At 35.8% G+C, this 19,437-nt stretch overlaps 1 protein-coding gene across 3 annotated transcripts in view; it reads right to left on the reverse strand.

Annotated features, from left to right (window-relative positions):
* Positions 1-19,221, reverse strand: part of LOC150105593 (S1 RNA-binding domain-containing protein 1) — a 425,600-nt gene extending 406,379 nt beyond the window's left edge. For 2 of the 3 annotated variants that reach the window (XM_090394265.1, XM_090394264.1), the window contains exons 1-3: positions 19,099-19,179; positions 9,636-9,794; positions 7,394-7,697 (exon numbers count right to left, since the gene is read on the reverse strand). In XM_090394265.1, the coding sequence (XP_090250391.1) occupies positions 7,394-7,645 (252 nt within the window). In that variant the 5' untranslated portion in view covers positions 7,646-7,697; positions 9,636-9,794; positions 19,099-19,179. Of the gene's footprint in view, positions 1-7,393; positions 7,698-9,635; positions 9,795-19,098 lie in introns of all 3 variants that reach the window. The other variant, XM_090394266.1, reaches the window with a different exon arrangement.
* Between the last annotated feature and the right edge of the window lie 216 nt (positions 19,222-19,437).

A 19,437-nucleotide genomic window follows, 5' to 3' on the forward strand; every position in this document is an offset into this window, starting at 1 on the left:
AGACATCATCCTCATAAATGAAACACATCTTCGTCCAAGTGACAAAATCAAAATCACCGGTTATAGCACTTACTGTACAGACAGATGCTTTGCTAGAGGTGGAGGCACTGCCATCTTTGTGAAAAGAAAAAAAAGAAACATAAAACATAATTCAATTGCCGAACCCCAAATAGAACACATGGAAACTACAGGAATAGAAATACATATGGAAAATACAAGCAGCATTACAATATATGTAGTCTACAACCCCCCAAATAAAAAACTCCTTGAATCTGACTTAGATGTGATACTAAATACAGGCAGAGCAGTGATTATAGCCGGAGATTTTAATGCCAAACATTCAGTCTGGAACAGCAGAAACTCAAATATTAACGGAAGAATACTCAACTCTTACACCACTTCAAGAAATATAACAGTAATAGGACCCACTGACCTGATGTACTAGATATAGCTACATTAAAAAACATAGCGCACAGCTATCAGATACAAGCAATCAACGACTTAAGTTCTGATCATAACCCCATCATATTACAACTAGGCACCATACAAGATTTAACAGAAAACACCACCACATTTATAAATTGGAAACAACTTCCCTCAACTTTCCAGGAAAACTTTGGTCCAATACCGCATAGAACATCTGTCGAAGATATAGAAAAAGCAAATAAACTCCCAGAGGATATAAAACGTCTTATCCAAGAGAAAAACAGATTAAGAAGAAAATAAAGGAGAGCAATGGACCCAGCAGATAAACAAGCAGTCAATAGAGCAACAAACCAGGCTCGATATGCCCTAAAGGACCACTGTAACCAACTCTGGAATAACAAAATTCACCAATTAAACACAGAGAATCAATCAATATGGAAAATGATGAAATCACTCCGTTCAAAGAGTTTTACATTTCCTCCAATCCAAGGGGAATCTAATGTTTTCTACAATGACAAAATTGTCAGCAAATGCTTCAGCTTTTGCTGAAGCATTTGCTGACAGTTTAGAAAAACAATGTAGCCCCAATTATATCAATACAGATATAAATTTCATAAGTAAAATTCACACCCAAGTGCATAAAATAACTCAAAATGCCTCACTCCAATCTAATAACAAATCCCTGTCACCAACAGAAATATGAGATTTTAAGAAAACTAAATAACAAAAAGTCTCTGGGTCCAGATGGGATAACAAACAAGGTACTCAAGTTACTTCCCCGCAAAGGGGTTATGCATCTGGTAGCCATCATTAATGCCATTCTCCGACTAAATTATTTCCCAGAGCGATGGAAAATTGCCGACATTTTCCTAATTCCCAAACCTGGAAAAAATACAGTTTCCTGAAAATTACAGACCAATAGCCTTGTCATTCAAGATGAACAATTCGGCTTTAGGAAATATCACTCCACAATGCTACAAATTTATAGAGTTATCGAACATATAACCCAAGAGTATGAATGGCACCAACACTCTGGCGCAGTTTTCCTGGACATCACTCAGGCATTTGATAGAGTGTGGCATCACGGACTCATTTTTAAACTACACGAAGTTGGTATTCCATTACCACTAGTTCTACTTATCAAATCATATCTAAATAACAGAAAATTTAAAATAAAACTCAACGGTATCAGATCCACAGAGAGGAGAATCACGGCTGTAACTCAAGGCTCTCTGCTATCTCCCTTACTCTTCTCCATATACATGGCAGATCTCTCCAAACTGTCTCCAGCTATCACCGCTCTATATGCCGATGACACAATCATTATAGCCAGATCCCTACGTCCACACCTGACCACAATCAAGCTGCAGAGAGCAGTCAATGAATTGGAGGAGTGGTACACCAAGTGGCATATCGCAATTAATCCAAACAAAAAGCTCTGCAGACTTTTCACCAGACGTAAAGCAGAACCGAATACATGATTTTACCAAACATACAAATGTTTGGTAAAATCATCCCTTGATGCAATTCTACCAAATATCTGGGAGTTCATCTTGATAGATGTCTAAACTTCAAGTCATATATAGATAGTGTCGCCACTAAGGCAAGTCAGACCATAGCACAGCTATATCCACTTTTGAATAGGAACAGCTTCCTAAGCATAAGCAACAAAATCCTCCTTTTCAAATCGGTAATCAGACTGCAACTAACTTATGCCTCTCCAACCTGGGGTCACACGACTAAAAGCAACATCAACAGACTTCAGATAATACAGAATAAATGCCTAAGAATGGCATTTAATGCCCCATGGTTCATCAGAAACATCCAGTCACATCAGAAGCCAATCTTCCAGATATTAAGACCTACATGACAAGCATTGGAGAAATTCTTCACAATCACCCAAATCGGCTAGTTCGACAGGCAGTGGACTACAAGCCCTCAGATTGTTTCAAACAAAAAAAAAACGAAATCCTCCATCGTAAGAGAACGCTGATACAGCCTCAATGCTCACAATGAGCAAGTAAATTACCCACAATAATCTCATCACCCACAATCTAAAATCCAGATGAAGGGATAAAGAGTCAAGGACTCAGTCCATCAACCAATTAAGTTCAAAGTTCAAACCTTGGTATCTCTTATGGGTCTGGCTCTTACCAATATGGTTTTCCATAGATGTGGGGCCAAATGAAATGGTCTTGATCAATGCATTCCATTGGGTGCTTGCCTATGATACAATTTCTACTGACGTGACATGTATTAGAACCCTTTGGTGGATGCCTTACCCTGGGAAATAAGCAGTTCTTGCTGGTGGCTTGTTGAGGTTGATGCTTGGCTTAGTGGTTCATTTTTGGTTGCCACTGAATGGAGCTGAACCTTCTGCAGGGTTTGTCTGGCAGAAACGTTTAATACAACATAGGCAGTTATAAGATCCTTCAAGTTACTCATTGAGGTTAGAGTGATCTGAGGGATCACCTAGTTTTTGGATAAGACCCTTTACCTATACAAAAGTCAAAACTGGTTTTGGTAGTGGTCCTTCCCATAATGCACAGCATTATACACAACCATAAGGATGTATGCTTTGATTTATGGGATATGAAGGCAATTACTGTGAAGTCATTAGCCTCTATATACAAGTAGCCTAATCTTGAAAAAACTTCATGCACAAACTTTGCTCACACTTGAATAAAGGATTAAACAAGAATATAATTAATTGGCATCATTAATGATAATGAAGTCATTTTGCCTATTTTCAGGACTTTTATATGACTTTACATGGAGTATTATGTGTGGGTATGGTCTCTGGGTTCCAAGAGTATAAAGAAACTATAGAGAGGAATGCAAAGAAGAGTTACAAGTATGATATCGGGAATATCATCATCATCGAGAAGAGATTGAGAGTGTGCATTCTGGCAAAGCTGTAACACCTCCGAAAAGGTGTTACAGGATATCAGCTGATGAAAGTTTTCATTATATGGAAGTATGACTAGACAAGGGACATGGAAATTCGTGTGCAGTAGAGAAAGAGGTGAAAGCTAGATTTTCTCTTAGTGAGTGGAACAATCTGCCTGTTGAAGTGAGTACATCTAGTTGAATGAGTTTAAGCAAAGGTATGATAGCTGTTGTTCGTGCTGCATGGTCTCCCTCAATGAGTTGATGATGATAATAATATATTAAAAAAATTAAGAAATACAGATTTTACTAGCAATTTCCCATATTTTTCAGATAGAAAGATCAAACTGCAGATTACAATTTGAATTATGAAGAACTTCAGCACTTTCTTTAAAAAGACATTCAAATATGTACATGCCCCTATGCAGCAGCTTGACATTATCTCAAAGTATGCTATTGATGGTGAAGACCAATCTTACATTGAACTAAATATACATAAGTCTGGTTTTGCAAAACATGGAATTGATAATGCTACCCATAGGATCCTTTGAGATAATGCTAAGCTTCTACACAGAAACACCTAAAAATGTAAATGTTTCTTCAAAGAAAGTGCAGAGTTCTTCATTTTCCAAATCTTGATCCCACTACCAAAGCTTTGATGACAAAAACAGGAGAAACTGTCATTAAAAACTGCATTTCTTAATTTTTTTTAACATTACATAGGCATGCATGTGTGTTATATCCTATAAAATTTTTAATCTGGAGCTCTAACCAACTATACACAGAAAAATATATCATTCTCTGTGCACTTATAATTTTCAATTGAATTAATCACTCATTAACACGATGATGATAAATTTAGTTTAATCCTTTATCCAAGTGTGAGCAAAAAAAGTTTGCACCTGAAAGTATCTTCAGGACTGGGGTAAGGTGGTACAACACCAGGCAACTCGTTGCAAAGGTGGGGCAAGTTAACATCACTCCTATCTCAGTATCTCCAATAATGCAAAACACATCTCCTTGTGAATATGTATAATGTTGTGCATTAAGGGAAGGGCCACTACCCATACTAGTTTCAACCTTTTGAGGTCTCTTCAGCAGGAGCCAGGCCCAAGTGGAGATACCAGGCAGAAGCATTAGCAAGGTCATCTCCACCTATAGGAGTTGCCAAACGGTGTGCCACCTTTTTATTAAATTACTCTGGATTTAGAGAAAGATATTGAAAATTTATTTTTCACATGGATAAACTATAATAAATTTAGTTTAATCTTTTATCCAAGTGCGAGCAAACAAAGTTTGTGCCTGAAAGTATCTTCAGGACTGGGGTAAGGTGGTACAACACTGGGAAACTCATTGCAAAGGTGGGGCAAGTTAACATCACTCCTATCTCAGTATCTCCCATAATGCAAAACACATCTCCTTGTGGATATGTATAATGTTATGCATTAAGGGAAGAGCCACTACCCAAACTAGTTTCGACCTTTATTGAGGTCTCTTCAGTGGGAGCCAGGCCCAAGTGGAGATATCAGGCAGAAGGATTAGCAAGGTCATCTCCACCTGTACCACCTTACCCCAGTCCTGAAGATACTTTCAAGCACAAACTTTGTCTGCTCACACTTGGATAAAGGATTAAACTAAATTTATTATAGTCTAACCAAGTGAAAAATAAACTTTTAACACGATGATGGTTTTAAGAAACTTAAAGCACAATATTTGTATCTAATTTTTACTATTAATAAACTCCATTACTATGAACACATCTTATTCTAAAAACTACCAGCATTGACAGCTATATGTCATGTCATAAATTGAAGCAATGACTCTCTAAATGAGCACTGAAGTACCAAAGAGCTCTCTGCCTTCATTCAATGCGTTCTTCAAATTAGCTGCATTTGAGAAACTAAAATTTATTCTATCTTATATAAAGCATACCAAAGTTATCTAAAGTATTTCTCAATAATTAAATATATAAATGATTTTTTTTTATAATGATCCCTCACATTAAAGGTCACAGGACCTATAACACAACAGTACCATGTATTATTATTATTATCTGACCTCCAGGGAGTCCAAAGACTCATCGAGGAAGGGCACCTACTCTATAACTCTCTGTCTCCACCACTCAAATCCACCAACAACTGCAAACTGCATCATCTACATCAATGCCATCTACCGCCCATCACCACCACTAGTATTTTCAGAGACAATCACAAATATGTCCATAGCAGAATTTGAACCCGCAGCCTTTTGGCTATAGAGTGGATATGGTAACGACATGGTACATGTCGGCCAACCAGGCCAACATGTACCATGTATAGGTAAGTATTTATGGAGAAAAGTAATCTGTTGATACATTTCTTATAGAATTAGAGGTTGAACTCAGAGGGGAAAAACAGTATGGGGAAGATTGTTCCAAAGAAATGAGGTGGATGGAATGAAAGAAGGTGATGAGAATTTTGTTCAGTATGTTTGGAGCCAAACAGTGTTTGGGTGTTGGCCAGAGGCTGCTCTAGTCTAACATGGTTAGAAGAAAGTGGAGGAATGGTAGTAGCTAATTCAGAAGAGCAATGCCCATGGATGTACCTATAGAAAAGGCACAGTGCAGAAACAAAGCACCTATGAGAAAATCACTGAAGGGAGTCTGTGAGGGAAGGGCCACCCAATTAAGCAGATTACCATCTTATGTATATCATCAAGAATTCTTAGGGAGGTTTTGGGTGCACCATCCCAAATGTGGGAACAATATTCCAAGGTTGGTCAGATGTAAGACTTATAAAGTGTTAGGAGTTGAGAGGAAAAGAAATAATGTTTAGAATGGAAAAGAACACCAAGCTTTTTAGAGGCTAAACATGTATGTGATATCTTTGGTACATGAAAAACTGGATGTGACAGTCGGCACAAGAAAAGAAAGCCTGATCTTGAAAGGAAATTGAAAGATTATCAAAAGTACGATCTTTCTTGTGGAGAATAAGGCATGCCTGAATTTTTATAGCAATGAAATTTACTAAGTTGTTTTCATCACTTGTGAGGAAGTTGAGGAGATCAGTATTTAAGTCACTGGTTATGGAAGATTGTGAGGCTTCTATCATTTGAGTACTACTGGGTTTCTCAATGCAGAAGAGGAATGAAGAGTACTGTCAAACTCATAATTATAAATAACTCATAATCACAAGTTATTTATAATTAATGATCAGTTATAAATCCATTAATCATAACACTCAAACTCAATAAAGAACAAATTCTCATAGTATTTATTATACAATGAATGATCTGTTCATTAGATATATATATATATATATATATATATATATACAGAAATATTAGATATATTAGAAATATACATAAAAAAATATATCTACATAATAGTGAAGAGCCCTCATATTTCTTCCTGCATAATCTGCTTGGGGAGAGAATATAACCCTGACTATATTCTTTCTCTGTTTGTAGGTTTAGTTTTTTTTTTAAAGTGATGTAACCAGTATGGATAAACAAAAATTGTAGAGGTCAATGATATCAGAAGGGTGAATAGATTTTCAATTTAATGATAAGGAGTCAGTTAGGCAAAGAGAGAAGTGATATCAAAACTGACTATAATATCAGATTTGCTTAAAATTAAATTTTGGATTAGAGAAGATTTAAAATGGGGTATAATTTTTTTATATAAAAAGACATACAACAGTAAAAGGGGTACAGATTTTGCTAATTGTCTGGCTAATATAAAGGAGAATATACCACAGAAATTACCATCTATAATGAATCAGAGAGGATTATTAGATTTATGGATTTTTGATATTCCAAATATCAAGTGAAGGTGAAAACTAATTTTTTTTTTGGTGTGTGTGTGTGTGTGTGGCAGGGGGGAGTTAACAAATATTACTCATAAATGTACTACTACTCCCTGATATTTACATTTTTGAATGACCTTTGTCAAAAATCATTAATTTTTTTTTTTTTTTTTTGACAAAGCTATAGATTCAATGAATAACAAGGAATCTACCAATAAACTGGTTACTCTGTTTATAATAGATTATTATATGATAGATTATTAGTTGTTAAATTAAAAAGAAAATATACAAACCTGGACTAGTACTTTATTTTTTGCACACTGTCTCTTTTTCACTCCTGTCTTAGATGCTACTGATGTTTTTTTCTTTGGAGTACGTGGTTTAGCAACTTTTGTTCTCTTCATAGGAAACCTTATTTCCTCCTGCATATCGGTAGGAAAAGGCTGTGGTTCTCTAGTTAGTATGCTCTCTGGTGTTACCAGTTCATTTTTCATATTCAAAATTTCTTTTTTAATTTTTAAAAGTGTCTGTTTCTCCATTTTCATGTGGCCTAAAGACAACAACTAGAGGATAAACTCACGTTCTGGCATCCGAAACCTAACTTGTCAAAATGAAATAAATAAATAATAATAAAATTAAAATAATGAACATTTAAAAATATACATAAATTGTCTGGTTCAATAACATTTACAGAATAAAAATTATAAATCTAGGCACGTTGTAACATTCTGAAAACAACAAATATATAGAAATTATTCATAGTATGAAATAAGTACTGAAATGTATCTTCTTCTGTTTTATAGTGCTCTAATCCCACTTAGTGCATATTCCACTTTATAAAGGCCTTGCAAAATGACTTCCTTTCCTTACATGTCAAGGTTTGCTTCAAAATCACAATTATCCTATGCGTTGTATGTGCAACTTTTGCTATGTGACCTTTGAACTTCAAATTCCTATCCACCATTATGCCAAGATCTCTAGCCATAATTATTAGTTTCTTGCAGCATAGCCCTGCTAATATAATATACCATGGGAAATCTCATCAAGCCAAAGTGCATAACTTTACACTTACTAACCTTAAACTGACAGCCATTTCCATTTGCCCCAATTTCCAGCCTATTCAAATCATTTTGTAAGTGCCAGATATCATTGGTACTCCTGATTGCCTGCCTATCTTTGCATCACTGGCAAACAATTGCACATCTCCTGTTAGACCCTTCATAATGTCATTAACCTCCCTAGCAGCTGAAGTGGATGAAATAGTGAGACCAAATTGCACTTCTTATCCATGTTATTCAACAGGTGTTACAGAATTGTATCCAGATTTACCTGGACGCCTATAGACATCATGGCCAGTTGGGGGGGGGGGGGGTAATGTATAGACTGAACAACAATGATCCAAGGACTGACCCATGAGCTACACCACTGGTCATCTTAAATCTGGCAGATTCATAACCTCCCTGTATACCACTTTTTGATATCTGTGTTAACCATCCACTGATCCAAGTCAAGAGTTTATATTACAATCTCATATTCTCCAGTTTATGCAACAGCCTCCCACGTAGTATCCTAACAAATGCCTTAGAAAAATCCAACATTATCATAGTGTATCCATTCCCTATATATCCAACTTGGCCATAGCACTGTTATAAAACATGAGCAAACTGCTAAAACATGACTTTCTTAGTAAACTAATGCTGCTCCTTGCAGAGTATAGCTTGTTTGTCTACCCATTTCTCTATGCAAGTTCTTACCAACTTCTCTAAAATCTTCACTCACATCAGAAATATTGATAGGTTGGTAGTTAGACACATCAGTTTTTTGCACCACCTTTGTACAGATGAGTCTTTGACTCCATGAGGTCTTGAGGTGGTAATAATAATAATAAAAACTATCATACATTCCTTCCATTCCTGAGCTGAGACTCAAGTTATAAAAACATGTGGCAGGCTTAGCCAATTTGGCTGAACATTCCTTTAGCAAACGTGCTGATATTCCATCTCAATTGACAAATTCTTGTCCAGGTTATGCAACAGCTCTTCAATCTTATTTTCATACACCTCTAACTCTTCATCTAATATAGCAGTAGCACTATGTTACATACACCTGGTTGATATATTTTAACGAAGTGAGCACTCGTTAAATGAACAATCTCATTAGCTTCTGACAATAGAATACCATCTGCATTCAGTCAAGTTATACTTCCACATTCATTCTTTCTTTCTTTTGTTTGTGGCATAATGATAAAATTCTTTTGGATTGCCTTTAGTCTGCATAGCCAATTTCTTTTCATACTTCAATTTGGCTTTCTGCACAATACTCATTACTTTACTGGCCTGTGCTTTATATATTTCATAACTCTTCTCACTCTTATTCTCACAATATTCTTTCCACATCATTTTCTTCTTGTGGATCTTGTTTAATAAGCTTGCACATCCATTTCACTCCCAAACTATTTATTCTTCGAACACTAGGGATACATTCAGATACCTCCTCATTTTAAGCACTTTTTCAAGATTCCCATGCATTACTGACCTTTTTTCTCATTCAATAACTGATACTATGGGACCAAAGATAGCATTCTCCTAAGTTGATCATAATTTCCAGCAGCTTTGTACTTCAGCATGTAACCTGTTCTAATGTTTCTGCAGAAAGGTCTACATAGGTCAAACTGGAAGAGGGTTTTTTTCAAATCTGTAAAAAAAGAACACATAAGTGATATTATAAAGAGAGAGAGAAAAAAAAGATGTCTCATTGCACATTCACTCAAAACATCATACTATATCTAGTGTAGCCATATATATATATATATATATATATATATATATATATATATATATATATATATATATATATATGTTAAAGATACCAAATATATATAAAAAGATAAGCCGAAATTTGAAACGCTTTTATGTCACATTTTTTGTCTTACCAGCCCGGAACTCGGGGGGGGGGGGGGGGGGAGTAGGCACGAGCACCCCAATATATATATATATATATATATATATATATACATATTGTTACAACTTGAACAGCACATAAACAATTAATCATTTAAAGCTTTCAGCATACTCACAAACTACATGATATCATGCATATAGCAGCACTCAATGTTCGAAATGTCCTCCTCTTCTGCCTTCACGCACACCCGAAGTCTGTGAGGCCACATATTGATGGCAGTATCCACAACATCCAACGGAAAAAAAACATTGCCACTGCTCACTCCAAATCCATCTTCAGGCTGGTGATTCTGGAGTGCTGTTTCTTGGTGGCTACTGTCTCAAGCTCCTACCACAATCTGAAGTCCAAGGGATTCAGATCGAGACTTCCAGATGGCAATTGGATGGTAATATGTGGTCAGGCACGTTAGCCTTCAACCACTGTTGTGTGGCCTTCACCTTGTATGCAGGGGCTGAGTCCTGTTGGAAGGTCCACTGTTTACTGTGAAACAAGGTGTTGTTCAGAGGCCATACAACAGGTTCCAGCAAGGTGTCTTGATACACTCTGGTGGAGGTTTGACTCTTTCTCACAGAAATGCAACTTGAGTACTCCTGACAGGTCACTCCCATCAATCCATCACTGATACAGGGTGATGACCTCTCTGAATCCTGAGTGCTATGCCATGTGCTGTGCGACCATCCGGGGCATACACCCAATCGTTTTGGTGGTTAAACAACTCTTCAATGGAAGTGTGTTGAAAACTTTCTCATCTGTGAAGACGATATCTCTGTGTTTGTTGTTAGTGTATGTACCACTGTAGAAGTGCTTTTAATTTTATCATCTCCTCTACTGTATAAATTGTGGTGTCAGGAAGTGTCCAGTAGAATGAAATGACGATAGGCTCTCACTCCCAGTCATCAATTAGTTCATGTGAAATCATTCTCTGTGAAACGTTCATCTCTCAAGACATCACTTTCTGCATTCTCACTGGATTATGGCAGAGGCAGACCTTCACAGTCCTCACAAGCTGTTGCATCCTAACAGAGCATGGCCAACTTGTTTTTGGTGGTCATATATGCCTTCTATATTGTTATAACGGTTAACAGTCTGATACACAAACATCCTACCGAGGTGTGTTTAGTGTGTTGAAAATAACAGGCGGCTGCATTTCAACATTGTGAAGTGCTATTACAGCTACAAGGTTCTCATATCACCTTACTGCATGTTAACCTATAAAGCTAGGCAACAATCTCATCTCTCTCTCTCTCTCCCTCTACTGATAAACACATGAATGTTGGCTTCACACAGTGCCACTAACATAACCAGGCTCATGCAATTCTGAGGGCTGCAGGAAGTTGTAACAGTATTTATGGCAAGACTGTGTAGACTGGCCATCTGCCTCTATGCCTTACTTGGAGGAAACCACTTTCTGAGGTAATCTGCTCACATACCAAGAGAAACCATGGAATTATACAAGGTGATCAAAATTAAAGTATCTCTGTTTAAAGCCTTGTGAAGTGCCACCCAGTGATCCAAATGCTGTGAAACTTTGTAGGAATACATTCTGCATCATATGGAAGCGATATCTGAGAGAAAAAAAAAAATACAGTTCCAAAATTCACAACCAGGGGCACTGTATGGTGTAAAGAATGTAGATGTAGTAATTTTTTTGTACATGTAAGAAGGAGAAAAACAACACAAGCTAAATAACACATTTTTATTCACTTTCATTATGCATTCACAGGCTGTTACTGTTCAATGTGCTGCCCTTCCTGATATGCCACAAACTGCATCCTTTGCATAGTGTGTGTTCAATAGCAGAATATAGCTGATCAGGACTGATGCTGTGCACATACTGCATTATGCTGTCAAGTTATCAGGATGATCCCAATAAACCTTGTCTTTGAGAAACCCCAGGGCCAGAAGTCACGGGGGGAGGGGGTCAGATCAGGTATACAAGGTGACTATGCAGGGCAAAATACACGGCTGATCATTCTGGCTTCTGCGAAATATTCTTAAAGAACAGCTCTCCAGTAGAGATTGACTGATGTGTTGAGTGGATGCATTCTGCATGGAAATGACAATTCATGCACAAGCACTGTTGTGGCTGTGGCAGAACAAAATTCTTTATCATATTGCAATACCTCTCAGTAGTAACTGAGCAGGTCATATGACCTGACTGGTGAATGTCCTCAAAGATGAATGTTCCAATGAAAAATGAAGCTGTAAATATGCATAAACCAGACAGTAACTTTAAGTGGATGCAAAGGAATTTGTTGGATTGCATGCAGGTTTTGCATAACTGATACCCTGCAGTTGTGGGTATTCACAGCTCTGTTCAGGTGAAAGTGAGCCTCATCTCCCCACAAAATCATCCATGGCCAAGCAACATCCAACTCCACTCGAGCAAGGAATGTTAAAGCAAATGTCAGATGACTTTTTAAAGTCCTGCAGGTGCAACTCCTGGGTATCAATGGGTAGAAATGCCAAATATTCTGCAGAATTTTCCAGACAGTTGTGTAAGGCACATTCATATATCTTGATACAGCATATGCACTCCAGGAACTAACACCTTTATTTATGGCTTGTTCCACAATGGCATCAGCAATTTCATTCACTTGTTGTGAACTGATTGGTTTGCAACCTCTGCCAGGTATAACTCCCAACGTGCCATTTCTTCAAATGACTAGTTGTTTGTTGCAGAGAGCATGGAAATAGTGGACCTCACTGACATTTGCTCAATATGGAATTCCTTTGAAATTGAGTGATGAAATTTGCAGAGTGCAGCAACAGCATTGAAATTGTTTAGGTAGTACACCACGAGCAAAGCATGTTGGGACAAGGTTAGTGCAATCTCTGTGGATGGTATTGACAACCAGAATGAAGGGGAAATGGCGGTGAATTTTGGAACTACTTTTTTTCTCATCAGATATTGTTTTAAATACAAAAATTTTCTCCAGTGTGTCACAGGCATCTTCAGTACATGTTAAGCTCAAATTAAACAATAACTGACAATTCCAAAAAGCGCCACCTAAGTAGCTAGTGTAAGATAACTAAAAAAAAAGTCAATAAAATTTTCTAAAAAAAAAAAAGTTAGGAAAGATTAGCTGATTTGTAAAGTACCATCTCTCATAAAGGGGGATAGACGTAAACCAAGTCCAGACTGTTCAGGTTTAAGATACTGAATATAAGACTGGTGTTCTTCTAGTCAAATAGAGGCAGATCTTCCTGTTTGTCCGAAATAAGATAATCCACAAGAGCAAGGAATCTGGTAGACACCTAGATAATTAAGATGTTAAATCAGCTAATCTTTCCTAACTTTTTATTGTATATATAGTTTTTTTTTTTTTGTTAGGAAATTTTATTGACCTTTTTAGTTATCTTACACTAGCTACTTAGGTGGCACTTTTTGGAATTGTCAGTTATTGTTTAATTTGAGCTTAACATGTACTGAAGATGCCTGTGACACACATGTGAAAATTATACTATTAAAAAAATCTTTTTACGTGAGATTTTCCATATTGATTTTGTATTTATATGTCTACTCAAGGTACTCCCTTCTAAGAGATATTGTTTTGGCATGATGCACAATGTATTCCTGCAAAGTTTTGCAGCATATGGATCACTGGATGGCACTCCACTAGGCCTTAAACAGAGATACTTTAATTTTGATCACCTTGTACTTTTGAAAGTCTTCAATTTGTGTATGTAACATACAAGACCTATGTTATGCCAGCCATCACCTACAAGTTTTACGCCACAATATACAGCTGAAAATGTATGTATTAGGTCTTCGGTGCATGGGGTGTTTAATGATGTGCATACCAACTGACTGTTCAATATTTTTCAATTTGTAAAATATAATTGATGTTTGAAGCATTTTGATCTTTATGTAAATATTCCTGCCACCCAAAGAAAAACAGGAAAATATGCAGAAGTAATATTTAATAAAATCTATGAGCTTAACATGTTAATGTTTACAGTTGATAAAAACTCTTCATTCTTGTTAGAAAAATTTATTTTCTCCCTTATGAATGTATTTCGTTTACTTTTGCATAAATCCCATCCACAAAGAGTTTTAAACTTATCATTCATTATAATTCACTCAGTAACTCAACTGAGTTACTGAGTGACCACTGTGAGGGCATATTATCACAGTATGGCTACTGCTTTCACATATGTGACAGACACTGATGTGGAAAGAAAGGTGGATAAATCGGAGTTTCTTAGGATATTGCAGAATCTCAATGTAAATACAGCTGTTGCATTAGAGGATATCAGCTAGGGTTTTGCGAGAATGCGCAAGAGAACTGGCAATGCCTCTGACTAGGCTATTTAATTTAAGCCTCAGCTCTGGCAGAATTTCTTTGAAAGTGAGTGGAAAGAGGGCAAAATAATTCCCTTGCAGGGAATTATTTCGGTTCTAAGACTGCAGTATCTCATGATTGGTAGTAAAAGTACTAGAAAAATCAGTCAAAAAGAGAATTCAAGAATGGGTAGATAAAAATATGATACTGAACATGGCTTTGTGAAGGGTAACTTTTATAACAGAGTAACAGCTGAGTTGGATAAAGGAAATGGTTACCCGATGATTTTGCTGGGTTTTGCAAAGGCATTCGACAGAATACTGCATGAAACTCTTTCATGCAAACTGGAAGAAATGGGAATGGACATAACACTGGTTAAGTGGATAAGAGGGTGGCTGTTGGACAGATATTGAAAGTGGTATACGGAGGGGCAAAACTGAGGCGAAAACAGGTCGCTAGTGGTGTGTTGCAAGGTTCAGTGTTTAGATCATTGCTGTTTAATTTGTACATAAGTGATATAGGAAATTACCTGAAAGGAAATATTCAGCTGTTTGTGGGTGATATGGGTGTCAGTTTAATGTGAAAAAAAATATATATATTCACATTTGACGTCTGTAGACAATGCTGTACCTCACTGAGTTTTGTGAGTGAAATCCTCTGCTAGAATAAGTGGTAGGGTCACAGATTCCCTTTCCACACATTGCATATATTGCAATCACAAACATATATGCTCATAGTGAGATTCAAACTTGCAGTCTCTTGGCTGGAGAGTGGATATGCTAACCACTCAGCCAACCAGGCCAGCAGTTTAACGTGGAGAAATGTAAAGTTATGCATTTTGGGAAAAGTAGATTACAAGTCATGTTTCATATTGATGGCACTGTACTCCAGGAAATAGACAAATCTAGAGATTTATCTCTAGATTTGTCTATACAGACAAATCGCATGTAATTTACATACAAAAAATACTTGTGGTGGGCGGTAGATGACGCTGATGTAGTTGACTGATAATAGAGGTTCGGTAAGTGGAGACGGAGATGTACAGTAGGTGTCCTCCCACAATGAGTCCTCGGACTCCTTGGAGGTGTCACAAATAATAATAATAATAATAATAATAATTTAGGGGTGGTGGTAGACAGAGAGTTAAAGTTTAGAAGACATATTTCTAAGGTTGCTAAGGTAGCCCATAGGATTACTTGGCTATTGAAGAACACATTAATGTAGAGATAAGAAAGTTGTTATTCCTCTTTATAAGGACTTGAAGCACCCACATCTGGATTACTGCTCAAGTCTGGTTCCCTGGGTTTTTTGGGGATGAGGAAGCAGTAGAGAGGTTTCAGAAGCAAGTGATCAAGATGGTTAGTGGCCTATGGAATGTTCCCTATGAGGATAGACTCAATTGAGGGTGTGTGTGGAAAAGAGAGGATATAATAGAAATGTTTAAGCTGATTAAAGGATTTTATAGAATTGATGCAGGGGAAATGTTTCAGCACTTGGCCAGAGACCAGAACAAGAGTCCTCCCTGGAAGTTGAATAAAGGTGTAGTTAGTAGGGATGTGAAGACTAGATTTTTTGCTTGGAGAGTTGTGAATGAGTGGAATGGGTTGCCCAAGTCAGCTGTGAGTCTGCTAATAGATTCAAGGAGAGGTATGATAGATTGTGTGATTAGAGTGGGTCTCCTGTGATGAAACATTTTCAGACACCATGGAGATGCCCGTATAATAATAATAATTCATTAATGCCCAGTAGTATGGGTAGGATAAGGATTAAATAATCCAAAACATTTTTGAGATAAAACATGCAACTTTGATATAAAACATTACATTGATAATAAAACATAAAACATTACAAGCTACCAACCAGTCTCCAGTATGCAAGAAAATTGTTTAAAACCTAAAAACATTCACAAACATCCATGACTTCAATGGGATTCAAACACACAGTATAATGGCTGAAGAGCAGAGCAAAAATCACAGAAATGATTATTCAGAATTTGAAACACTTTTATTACCAGATAGTAATGAAGTTTATAATAACATTTCATCAAAACTTAATTTTTAATTCATCTCTTGGATTACTGATAAAGGTTAAAAATAGGTTAAGAAGAGAGTGGCAGCAGGAAGAACTTTTGTAAGTGAAATGTCACCTACAAAATGAATAAATAAGATTGTTTTTGACTGTATTGCAAAACTTATGTATCAGGTTTCCTTAAGATGGCATATACAAGGAAACAAACAACAACAACAAAAAATAGATGTAAGAAAAGAGATACTTCAATAAGCTTGATGTGGTTCGGTGCTCAACAAATGTGCTTGTCCGCTTGTCCATGGAAAGTAGCTTTTGCTGACTGATGAATAGTTGCAGACCGGACAAAATAGAATATTTAATTAAATAAATAACTTTCTAAAGAACTTTTTTAATTTGAATAAAACACAGAAGAATATGAGTAATATAAATGGCATTCTAATAACAAAATTTAATGTAACAAATTATATTTTCCAAGAAAAAACAAAACAGCAGTGTTGCTTCTTAATGTTATAGGATTTTGCATAATTTGTCCAAACCCTGTTGCAATTATGGCTGAAGTAACTACTATAACTATGAAGCAAGTATATTATCAATGTTAACCACATGTGTTCTTCAACATCTATCTGCTCCATATGAAACAGTTAACACACCCTCAGAAGAAAAGCTCTTATAAAAGGTACCTTGCATCCCAGACAGAATTCAAATCAAAGTGTCTCCATCCAATGGACAAATCACATATCTTGATAACTAAACAATAACATTAATAATAATGAAATCATTTTCAAACGATGAATCAAATACTACTCACAGCGCAAAGAACCCACGAAAGCAACTAAAATGTTCAAGTAGATTCTGTAAGTGATATAATTTATTATGTATGCATACTATTTCATTTCAGAATAAAGAAAAACCAAAAAAATCTAATTTTAAAAAAAAATTATTTATTTATATACTTAATGTACATGTGTAACCTACTACAGAACTTTTTTTGTAGCACCTATCAAACTACACAGCAAAACTGAAAATTTGTTTTGCTCTGAACTGAATATAGGTGGGTCTGATTACTTCAACTCTAATTTCAAATGTAAGTTTAATGTTGCTCTATCAGTCACCATCATCATTTCCTGACAGGTATATCTCAAAGGGGATACAGGATACTATGACAGTACTAGACAATTGCTTTTTACTTTACTGGGTCTAAATATACCACTTTAGATTAGTTCAGCTTACATAATTCATGAATGCTAACAATTTATTGTTTCTTTCTAATATCTTCATTCTTCATATGATTTTATAACAAAATCACATGAAGCATTTACATTAATGCATCTGTTTAAACCCTTAAATTTATCAGAACTCTCATATAAGTTGTAACTAGTCTTTGATCATGCCTTACTTCTAACCTAGCTCTCAGATTCATAAGTTAAAATTGGTTTGAACACTGTCTTATATATATAGATAGTTTAATGTTTTGACTAATTTTTTCTTATTCACATAAATTTATCTGACTGACTCCTTGACATATCAGCTTTGCTTATTCTATATGCTCTTCAATCAGAATATAGCTGATGTTTATAATGTTTCTACTTAATTTCATATGCTTTGTCTATTTTATTGATGATTTTAATTCCAAATTTGTTATAGTAATTATTAAATTTAGTTAAGGAATCCTGCAGACTTGTACTATTGCATAAATCCAGTACAAGTATTTAAGAGTTCAGAGTTCTGTTGGAGGGCCACTTTGTGCCAAGGTGACGTGAAATTACTGTCAAAAATATAAGTTTTATATTTGTAATAATTAGCGATATTGATAGTTTTGATATAATTTTGTTTATTTTTCATAGTGTAGCATAAATGTGACTATGAAGCCTTGTGTGCTTGATACAGACATTTCTTTTTCCTAAATTTTGAAGCTTGTAGTGAACGATGACAAACGTGCAGTATGAAGATCTGTATGTCCCATAGGGCAAAAGCCAAATGTAATTAATTATGTGAATTTTTCAAGAAAGGTTTACCATCATGAGTGCAAAGTATATTTGACAGAATGTGTTTGTAGAAATGAACAGGAGATGAGTGGAGGTGTGGGTATGTCAATAATTCTGTTGAACTACAAGCTATTGGTAAATGTGAAATTCACCGACAGAACAAAAGCGAGTGTAAATGCAGGAGCCAAATGAAGTCACAATCTCAAACCACATGATGAAATTCATCTACCATCTAAAACATTCACAAACATCCATGCTGGCAGTGGCATTTGAAGCAATCTATTTTGCTAACAAGCCAGTTAAAAAATAATTCCTTAACATATATCGCCTAACTTCACCTATCTCAAGAAAGCCCTAAAGAAAAATCTGTGACATTTCTAAATTTATTATAATAAACATTTTAAAATTCTGAAGTAGGTAAAAGTTGTGAATTTCATTATGACCAATATATATAGTTTAAAGTATGATTAATGACGTAATGTAAATACATTTGTATGTTTAAAAGTATATTTATGAGCGGAACGTAATATATATATATATACACACACACAAAATGTGATAGGCAGTCAGTAAATGTCTGAACAGTTATCATTAATTATGAATATATCTTAACTAGACTGGATTTTCTGCGATGTATTTAGTTTGTAACATTTGTATTGAAGTTTGAATAAGGACTGTTACAGAACAGTCATATTGACAAATGCGTAAATATCTAAGAAACCACAAAGTTGCTCGTACGTGCAAACATGAATTAGGGTTTGTAAATACTTCCTTCCGAAATATGATTCTGAAGCTATGACACTAATGCTTCAATAGTGCTTATCTCATATTTTTTTAATAAACTAAAATAATGCACGTTCCACTGATTAACATACATCTAAACAGACAAACGTACAGACTGAAAATAGCAGTTACAAACCATATTATATTATTCTATGCAAAAACGCCGCCTGTCGTCACAAATTTCAATGGCACATGAAATAGATGGTTTATCTAGCCGTTAATAAATACAGTACAACAATTCCTCGATTAGTGCGCCTAATGCGTTCTTGAAAACAGGCGCATTAATCGAAAACG

The sequence above is a fragment of the Typopeltis vanoorti genome, chromosome 6 (genome assembly GCF_054136105.1).
Source record: "Typopeltis vanoorti isolate ZY-2024b chromosome 6, IOZ_Tvanoo_1.0, whole genome shotgun sequence".
Taxonomy (NCBI): domain Eukaryota; kingdom Metazoa; phylum Arthropoda; class Arachnida; order Uropygi; family Thelyphonidae; genus Typopeltis; species Typopeltis vanoorti.